The sequence below is a fragment of the Microtus pennsylvanicus genome, chromosome 5, assembly GCF_037038515.1.
Source record: "Microtus pennsylvanicus isolate mMicPen1 chromosome 5, mMicPen1.hap1, whole genome shotgun sequence".
Taxonomy (NCBI): Eukaryota; Metazoa; Chordata; class Mammalia; order Rodentia; family Cricetidae; genus Microtus; species Microtus pennsylvanicus.
The window spans coordinates 94,524,391-94,534,159 of record NC_134583.1 but is presented as its reverse complement, the minus strand read 5'-3'; the positions used below and the strand labels follow the sequence as shown (position 1 = coordinate 94,534,159).

General features: G+C 42.4%; 2 protein-coding genes across 2 annotated transcripts in view; one reads left to right on the top strand and one right to left on the bottom strand.

Moving 5' to 3' along the window:
- LOC142850272 (serine protease FAM111A-like) overlaps nt 1–9,769 on the bottom strand; it is a 178,893-nt gene that overhangs the window by 60,645 nt on the left and 108,479 nt on the right. The gene's annotated exons all lie outside the window — the stretch shown is intronic.
- On the top strand, nt 666–8,479 carry LOC142850261 (serine protease FAM111A-like). Its single transcript, XM_075973579.1, has 4 exons — nt 666–748; nt 1,522–1,627; nt 3,158–3,265; nt 6,156–8,479. The coding sequence occupies exons 3-4, from the start codon at nt 3,188–3,190 to the stop codon at nt 7,125–7,127; spliced, it is 1,050 nt and encodes a 349-aa protein (XP_075829694.1). The 5' UTR covers nt 666–748; nt 1,522–1,627; nt 3,158–3,187; the 3' UTR covers nt 7,128–8,479.

The window sequence follows — 9,769 nt, the reverse complement described above, 5'->3', positions numbered from 1 at the left end:
ATACTAACACATGGCAAATGCTTAGCAGCATGTTTGTGACCTGTGTGTCTGAAGTGGACACAATGCTCGTCATCAGGACTGAAACGATCAGCAGGCACTCGGGTTCCTTTGGGAAACGGATTCATGATAAGTGAATTTGCTCTGAAGGCACCTGTAGCTTCTTCCTGATTCTCAAAGCTTTCGCCTGCCACCTGCAAGGGCTGTGGCTCTCTCCTTCCTGGAACTCACTCACATCCCTGCCAACAGTGATAATCTTCTTCGCAGCAGGTGTCCTTGTAGGACCCAGTTCCTGAGGACTCCCACGGACCAAGTTCCTGCCTGGGGCAGTTTGCCTACCTATGTTGAGCTGGGGCAGGAACCCTGGCACCCTGGTTCCTCCCCTTAACTCGCTGGTCAGATCAGCATCAGGCCCTCTACCCACAGCGGGGGACGTGCAAATACGAATAAAGAAGAATCTTAGAGAGGAAAGGGCAGTTCTCTCCAGCTGCAGCCTGGCTGCAACTCTCAGTCTTCTGACAGGAAGTAGGCTGCTCTGGGGCCAGGAGTGCAGACGCTATGCGTGTAGCGTCACCCTTTTCCCACTATCAGCACAAGCGCAGCCAATGAGAGCTGGCTAAACACCCTCTCAGCCTGCAATATTTTCGCGCGCTTTGCTCGCCCGACCTGATCCGCTGGGGCAGACATCTTCGCAGTCCTAGACCGAAGCACAGACCAGTAACTGTGCCTCTTGGAGTGAAAGCTTTCTTAGGTGAGTTACTCTTACTTTGGGGGCTGACTTGGAGGATTTATTTGCGGTGGAATAATGCAGAAAAGCCTCATTCAGATGGGCGTCAGGGAGACAGAGAAGTGCATCGCAGAGATCTAGGCCCCGCTTGTGCACTGTCTGCTGCTATTGGGAGAGCACACTGTGGTGTAAAACCTGGCCTCTGTAAACCTGGTGGCTCACTTTAAGAAACCTAAAACAAATCTCTCAGGATCTAAATGTGTGTGTAGTAAATATTCACAAATATATCTTCTTGAGTGGGCCCCTTTCTGGAACAAGGATACAAGACGTAAGTGACAAAAGCCGATCTCGTTCTTAAGCATGCCCACTTTATAGAGTGAAGCCATCGGTTCTTGCATAGCAGTCTACTCCAATCATCTGACTTATTCTCCTGCTCTTTAAATCGTCATTAATGCTGGGGACTGTTCTGCCAGGGGACTACAAAGTTGATAATGTAATTGTTATTAATTCTACTACCAGTCACTCTTCATAGACGATATCATAAAACAATTTGCATCACAAGTTTTTAATCCTGACCTCGAAATCCTAGGTTTGATATAGCCACCAATCTGTATCTGTTGCCCAGTCCTAACCAATCCCCAGTTTAAAGCCTGAGTTAAACAAAACCTCAAAGTCCCACAGTGCTACACACTTTCTCAGCCTAACCATGTTCTTCTCTCTCAGTACTGCTACCACTGTGTGAAGTGATTGCTCTCATTACCCCAAGAGCAGTAATCCGAGGTTTGTTTTATCACCAGGATTCTGGGAGCCCAATCTCAAGGACCTAGGAAGTCAACATCCATAGTACCCCTGTTTGCTATAGAAACCTCACTTCAACCTTTGTGGCCACTCTCAGTCCCTGAGGTAAGAAAGCAGAGGTTATATGAGTCATTTTGCTTCAGCTGTGGTTTGTGGATATTTTTGTTTCTACTGGTAAAGATAACATTTAAGGAACCTTTGCAATTATATAATCTACCTATAAGCAGAAACATTGTAGCTTGTGTCTGTCCTTTTTATTTTTGTTTATTTGGTTTTGTCCTTGAGTCAAACAAGTCTACAGAGAGCAGACCTGAGGTCTTGGGAATCTGATACTCAGGCTGGCTGTGTGTGCTGTGAAGCTGACCATAGAGTGGGATGCTCCCTTCAGAGAGCATCTCTCCCAGAGAGCCCAGGACATCTTTCTTCCTGAATAGTTGAGCAGTGCTTGGGTGGGTAGGTGTGTTAAGAAAGGCCTTCCAGGTAGGCAAGGGAAAGAAAATAGCCAATGTTTTATTTAAATTGTTCTTTATTTTGGGAGGCCACAGCAAAGGAAAATACTTGGGGTTAAAACCTATTTAAAGCAAATGGCACATGCCTTTAATTCCAGCAGTTGGGAGGTAGAGGCAGGTGGATTTCTAAGTTCAAGATCAGCCTGTCTATAGAGTGAGTTCCAGAACAGCCAAGGCTACATAGAGAAACCCCGTCTCTGAATTAACAAACAAACACAAAAGTAAAAGAAAGCAGTACACTTTCTAAATATCATTTTGCTTGCATCTTTTCAGAATTTTTATAACTCTTGCTAAATTTCATTTATGTTCAGGGTACTATCCAGTTTTCCCTTTCCTATGTCCCTAGAATCTGTTATCATTTTCCATCTTTATCTTCAGTGAAGATCAGACTTCCTTACTTAATTATTAACTTATTAGATTATAATATAAATACATCATTTCCCCTTCATTTTCTTCCTTTCAATCCTCTCTCTCTCTCTCTCTCTCTCTCTCTCACACACACACACACACACACACACACACACACTTCAGGTTGCCCTCATTTCAAATTCTTGTAATACTGAGAACGGGAGAAAGTCTTTCCGATGAAAGAGCATCCCAGCTGGTTATCCGAAAGCAAATGGTCAGCCCTGAAAACATACACACAACTAACAATATACGCTCATATACATTCAAAGGTTAAGTTTAGCATCTCTGTTAGTAGAACACACTATTTATTTTCCCAACTGGAAATTTCTTTGTGGAGTATTGTTACCAACATTAATGTCCTCTCTGTTTTAGGATGTGGCCTTGGGCACTTCACTTTTTTTTTTCAAGATACTCTGTCTGAACAGACAAACAAAACCATCCAAATGGATCTTGTTTTCCATGGTAGTTCTGTTGGCCAGCCATTAGAGACAATTTCTCTTAAGATTCCGATAGTTTCTTATAATACCTGATATATAGTGATTTGTTTTTACTACTCGGTTCATTACGCTTGGTGGATAAACTATCTGCTTACTAACACCATCCTGGGGCATGAAACCTGAACAGGAAAGATATGATTTGGGACTTTGGTCATTTTATTTCCTGAGTACGCTGTGAAGACACTACTGTAATATGAATGTTTTTGAAATTTCCATTTCAGTTGAAGCATCTGTTTCATTTCCAAGCCACCATGAGCTATAGCAGGCAAGGGTCGCAGAAGGTCCTTCCTGATTTAAAAAGCACGAAAATCAAGTACCATTCGTCTCCGGTATGTGTATAAACATTTGTGGATTTGTGGGATGTCTTCAGAGTAGACAATAGAGCACTAGATCCTAAGCCACATAATCTTCCTGCTAAGACAAGGACTCATTAGTATTGGAAGTAGTGCATACACTAAATTGTGTGTGGTTGCAGAAGCTGGAAGATGGCATCTAATCCCCTAGAGCTAGAGTTACAAACAGTTGTGAGCTGCTATGTGAGGGCTGGCAACCAAACCTGGGTCCTCTAAAAGAGCAGTATGAGCTCTTAGCCATGAGCAATCTCTTCAAATCCTTGAAACAAAAATTTTTTTTTTTTTTTTTTTTTTTTTTTTTTTTTTTTTTTTTTTGGTTTTTCGAGACAGGGTTTCTCTGTGGCTTTGGAGCCTGTCCTGGAACTAGCTCTGTAGACCAGGCTGGTCTCGAACTCACAGAGATCCGCCTGCCTCTGCCTCCCGAGTGCTGGGATTAAAGGCGTGCGCCACCACCGCCCGGCTGAAACAAAAATTTTTGCAAGGTCATATTCAACATGTTAGATTAAGCTGTAGAAATAACAAAACTAATAGTACTTAAGAACATGAAAATCTTGCCATGAGTGGTGGCTAATCTTCTGAATCTTAGCAGTCTACATTTACATAGTGCTCTGCAGTTTATAAACATGATTTTCCATATGTCTATCCTTACCCTACCTTTATTAAGTGGGTGAAGGGGATTCCACCTCCAATTTCCATATGTCAAGAAAGGAATGATAATAAAAGGCTGAGAAGGCCAGTCCTTCAGCTTGTTTCCTCTTGTTCAAGTTCTAGAAAGGTTGATGATTCAAAACATGAGGCTTTTGTTTCTAGGTCTATTTTTTCTCTATCCTACTCTATGACAGAGCAAGTAAGGAACCACACATAGTACCTCTCTTTCTTTTTCTAAAATTCCAAACGAGCAAAGTGCCTCACACCTGTAATCCCAGCACTCTGAAAACACACGCAGAGGATTGCAAGTTCCAGGCCAGCCTGGGTTGGGTTACAGTGTCTCAAGTGTACAACACAGACCCAAAAAATTGACAAAGTGTCTACATTTGTCCAAGAAACCTGCGTAGAGGGAAGTCTGCCACAGCATCTCCACGAGGTAGTGCACAGGTATTTCTTACAGCATTTAGGCTGGAGAACTGGTTTCTGAGATCATGTAGGTCATGCCTACAGGACCATTCTTTTATATGTTGAAAGTAGAATGACCGTTATGACAGATGACGACAGGCTTAATTTTTACAACACCCCACTACTGCTCCTTCTATGTCAGTGAGTATACTGCTGGCAAGTGAACCCTTGCCAAGATAATTGTGATGTACGACCACGGGGATAAAAGGCTTTTATTTTTGTTCACTGTTGCTATTTGATTATTAACCTTGGTTCTCCCTTGCTTCTTCTTCCTTGAATCTTAAGATAGTGGCCTATAAGAATAGAAGATATGTGTACAAAGTTTACACATATCATGAGTAGTCTAATGGGAAGAGACATTAGAGTATTTACAGTTTAGATTGGTTATTATGTGACATTAGGAAACACACTTAGAAGATAAACTTCTGACCCTCAATTTCTCCACCAAAAAGAAAGAGAGGCCATGCATAAGGTTTGTGAATTTATGTAATAAAGGAAATACGTTGAGTTTTGGCACAGTAGTAGTGATGGGTGAATTCATGTATTAATTTCTAATGAGTATGTAATTAAGTTCAGTAATGAACAAGTTGTTTAGCTTTCACTACTGCATAATAAATAAACCATTAAATAGCACGTGGACAGGTGGCTTACTATGTAAAGCGTTGGCAATAGAAGTGTGGGGGGCAGAGTTAGAATCCCCAGGTTCCATATAGATTGAATGGGAATGGTAGCCCAGCTGTAAATCCAGCATACAAGAGGAAGGGTAGGGGAGCCCTGGAGCATGTTGACTAGCTAGATTGGTTTAATCAGAAAATTACTCAGACTCAATATATAAAGAGTAGAATGATCAAAGAAGACACCCAGCTTTTACCACTTATCTCCACATACTGTGGAAACATGTGCCCACACACATAGGACTACCCAAAAACACATACCCGCAAACTCCACAAACAGATGCAAGCACAAAGAAAATAAATAGAAAATAAAAAATGAATCACATACCATATCCCTGCTAAATTTCTTTAAGGAATTCATTAAAGCTGGGCATGGTAGTGCATTCCTGGTTTCTGAGCACAGAGAGAAGAAGGAATGAAAATTATTGAGTTTGAGGCCATCCTGGGCTAGATATTTTATTCCAGAGTGGGCTCAACTGCAGAGCGAAATCTTTCTCAGAGATACTGCAATAAGTGGCTCGACAGATGGCTTGCTTTTTAAATGAATGGACTCCTCCTAAGGAGAACTAGAACTCATTCACCAACCCTGACATCATGAGGCTAGAACTGGTTGGAACTCTAGCTCCATGGGATATGATGCCCTCTTCTGGTCTCTGAGGCACGGCATTAACATGCACAAGCCCACATAGTAACATATATATACAAATAAAATGTCTTACAAAAACAACAACAAATATGAACAAATTCAGATTTATATTCTAACATTTCCTACCTTGGAAAAGATAAAAGCTGCATTCTGAAAATAACACAAAATACTTGAAAAGGTTTTATGGAAGCTGATAGTGAAACATCTGGGAAACAATTGTGTTTCTTACTGTCCATTTTTGGGGGAAAGAAGTCATGTGCAATAGGAAGAGATGATCTGAAAGATAAGTTAGAGGGGCTGGGCTTGTATTTTGGATCTTGAGTTAAGTTCTGATTTAAACATATTCATTGAATCTTTGAATTGCATATTAATGAGGTAAACTAAGGATTAGAGTTGGAATCCAAATTTTAAAGTATCTATCATTTCTTTCTAGATCCCTCAAGAAAAGCAGAAGAATCCCAAGAATTCGCAAATGCAAATGGGATCCCGAAAAAGACCAAATGAGACAAATAAGAACCAAGAGCAAAGACTCTATTCTTCTAAGAGAACTCGACAAGATCAGAAGACTCTCCCAACTGAAACAATCAAGATCACCATGGGGGGAAACCCTAAGAAATATCTCTGCAATCTCACCCATAGGGAGACAGGTAGCTTATATGAGGCCCTGAACTCCCATGACCTTGTCAAAAGAGAGATAGAAAAACAGGCAGGCAAAGAAATGCTGGTATGTGGCAAAGAAGGAATAGAAGGGTACATAAACCTCGGTATGCCCCTCCGTTGTTTTCCACAAGGCAGCCATGTGGTCATTACATTTTCCAAAACTGAAAGTGAGGAGAAAGAAAATAATGAAGTGTGTGGCCGCTTTGACCAGTCATCTGCTGAGTGTGTTGTATTTTACATTCATGCAGTCGGGAATAGGGAGCAAAGGATTCTGAGGTGCAGGGACCTTCACAAGGAAGGTACCAAACTCTGTGTCTATGGTTTCAAGGGAGAGACCATCAAGTCCACTCTGAGGAAGGATGGCAGGTTTTGCTCCTTTGTAGAGAGTGACCATTGGAAACTCATTAACAGTGAGACCATCATAGAAAACAGCCAGCCAGTAGATGTGTTAGAGGGTAAGCTCTTTCAGATTGATGTTGAGAGAAAGGAGAGCTCTTGGGCAGCAGAATTGGAGAAAGTGAGAGCATATATCAAGGAAGAGAGTGAGAATAGTAAAGAAGAGTCGCTTTTCAAAGCCCATAAGAAGAAGCTCAGTGAAGTGGCAAAAAGCTCTACTCCAGATCAAATGGTCAAACTTCTTTCACACTTCATGGATTCCACTGGGTTCATACTTTGGGACTATCATGGAAACAGGGGTAGAGCCACTTGCTTTGTTTTCAGAGGGTTGTACATTTTCACTTGTTGACATGTATTAAATGATATTGTGGGAGAAGGAAGAGAGCCAAGTGAGTGTCTAGACCTAATTAGCCAATGTGTAAGGGTGACATTTGATGACGAATACTCTGAAGAGCCAACCTCAAACTTCAACAGTTGCTTTCATATTGAACCTTGGCTTCTCATATCTGATGACACTCTTGACTATGCTGTCCTGAAACTGAAGGCAAATGGTCAAGAAGTGCCTCCCGGACTGTATAATAACGTAATAGCTGTTGTACTTCCCAGTGAGTTGATATATATGATTGGCCATGAAAATGGAAACAAGGTGGTTGATCGTTGTGCAGTGGTCACTCAAGGTAAAGGAAAAGAGAAGGGTCAGCAATTCGTTCATGGAACAGAAGCAGCAGGTCATAGCCATTATTCTAAGTTACTCCCTATGTGTACAAAAAGAAGTTTCCAAGAAATGAATGTCAACCCTAATGACTTTACCTATAATACATTTTATAATGGCTCTTCTGGATCTCCACTATTTGATTGTAAAGGTTCTCTAGTAGCCATGCATAATGTTGGCTTCATCTGTGAGTATGAAAGCGGAGTTTATAATGTTATTGAGGTTGGCATAAAGATGGAATCCATCCTTGCTGATATTAAGCAAAAACATAAACAATGGTATGATAATGTTTGTGTAAAGTATAAGGAGGAAGAAATGCGCAGTGTATAGTTTTGAAGGTCTGAGAGTATTTGTTACGGTTTTCTCTCGTTAAAAGAATCGGGTTTTTAAAGGCAATACTATGTTTTTCTGACCTTCAAAGCGTTCATTTTAATGTGAAAACATGGCTGGAAATGTGGCTCACTGGTTGAGCACTTGCCTAGCAAGCATGAGGTTCTGAGATTAGTCCCCAGTGAAAGATGACTATGATAGCACTCAAATCAGTTTCCAAAATTGTTGTTCTCACTGCCTTTTTAAACGTTGAAGCCATCTTTAGTCTCACTGAATGGCTCATACACTGTGCTCCCATATTTCGATATGGCACAAAAGCCATTAGCCTGGTCCGAGCTGACCATGTAGCTCTGCAGACAAACTGTCTCTGCCCTTAACAAAGGCCAGGATGCCTGCTCCTAGCTTCTTTTGTTAAGATGTGGATTACCTGAGAAGAGATGTTTGACTGAAGCTGATGACTTAAGAGTTCAGATATTTGGTGCTTCTTTCCTTTTGTAATTTGGAAGGATGTCTTATAGAGACGCTAATTCAGGGCCTACCTGACTGCTAGATGCCGATGTGATTTGAGTCCAGACACTTGGCTGCCTAAGGAATGGCGTAACGTGTTTTCCCCCTTCCCCGCTCAATTTGGTGTGGGTATATAAGATGTTTGGAGAATAAACGGCGATCTGGCATTTTCCATGATGACGGTGTAAGCTGTGTCGGTTCTTTTCCTCGCGACTCCGTTCCAGCTGGTTTGAGGAATTAGGAAATTTAAGTTGGACCCTCACGGGCCACGACAATACACACTTTTTCAGAAACTTGGGCATTTTTTATTCTAAACTGGAAGATACTCTCTCTCTTCATAACTGGCAGTGATGCATGATTGCTAACAAGTTTTCAGAACCGTTGGCAATCAGAATCTCTCTCCTTTCCACCTGTGGCAAGCAAGATGGAATGAAACGTTCGGCAGAAGGAGAATGTTCCAGAGTGTCTGCACTTTGCTCTGGCTCAGCGGTCACTAACCCTCCTCAGGCAGCTATGAGGAAGGTCTGAAACACTAATAGCTGAATCTCAGGGCAACAAGTCCTGACTACTTGTTAAGCCTTGATGCAGGGAGAAGCTAGGTCCTGCCTCAACTTGATATGCCAGGCTTTGCTGATTCCCAAGGGAGGTCTCACCCTATCTGGATGGAGAATGAGGAGGAGAGGAATGGGGGGGAGGTAGGTGGGGTAAGAAGGGAGATGGGGGGAAGGAATGGGAGGAGAGGAGGGAGAGGAAACTGTTGTTGGTATGTTAAATAAATTAAAAATGGTGAAAAATTACACATTTGTCCACGCATGTTGTAGAAGGCACGACGTTCATGTACTTACATCTGGCACATGCAGAGGTTGGCCCATAGGAAGCGAGGAACCCCACAGGTTTCCTCCAGACTCTCAGGGTCTGCTTGTCTCCCCTCCACAAGCTGCAGAACCTGGTGTCTCATTTTTTCCCCAGCCAAGAGTTTAGGCTTTCCTTTGAGCAAGTGTACAGCGCTCCCTTCAAGAACTGTGACAGGATCCCTCCTCCAGAGTGCTGGCTCCTCCTTTGGGACTTCTCAAGCCCTGCCCTGTGCAATCTGCACCTGGCCTCAAACTCTACTGTGGAGCAATCAGGAGCTTTCTGAGAGGAAACCTAGCCAGTTTAGTCCTGCTTCTTCTGAGGGTTGAAATCCTCCGTGTGATTCAGGGTCCTGCTATGGGTCACCAGAGTAACTTCAGTGGACAAGAGATGGACCACTCACGACCCACGGAGATTCCACGTGTGGGGTTTTGGTCTAAGAAATACCAAATTGAACGTTGTTATACCGATTTGACTGGCACAAGTCACACTCCTGTCTGTTTTCCAAAGCAAGTTTTGACAACAAGTTCTGCTCTACATAAGAGACGTGAAATCAAAGGTGTCCCTGCTCCCTCCCTGGTGCATACTAC

What these genes read in the sequence shown, in the direction of transcription:
- LOC142850261 (XM_075973579.1), top strand. Translation starts at nt 3,188, where the DNA reads ATGAGCTATAGCAGGCAAGGGTCGCAGAAGGTCCTTCCTGATTTAAAA. An exon ending in TCAAGTACCATTCGTCTCCG is followed by an intron (nt 3,266 to 6,155) that starts GTATGTGTATAA and finishes ATTTCTTTCTAG; the next exon opens with ATCCCTCAAGAAAAGCAGAA.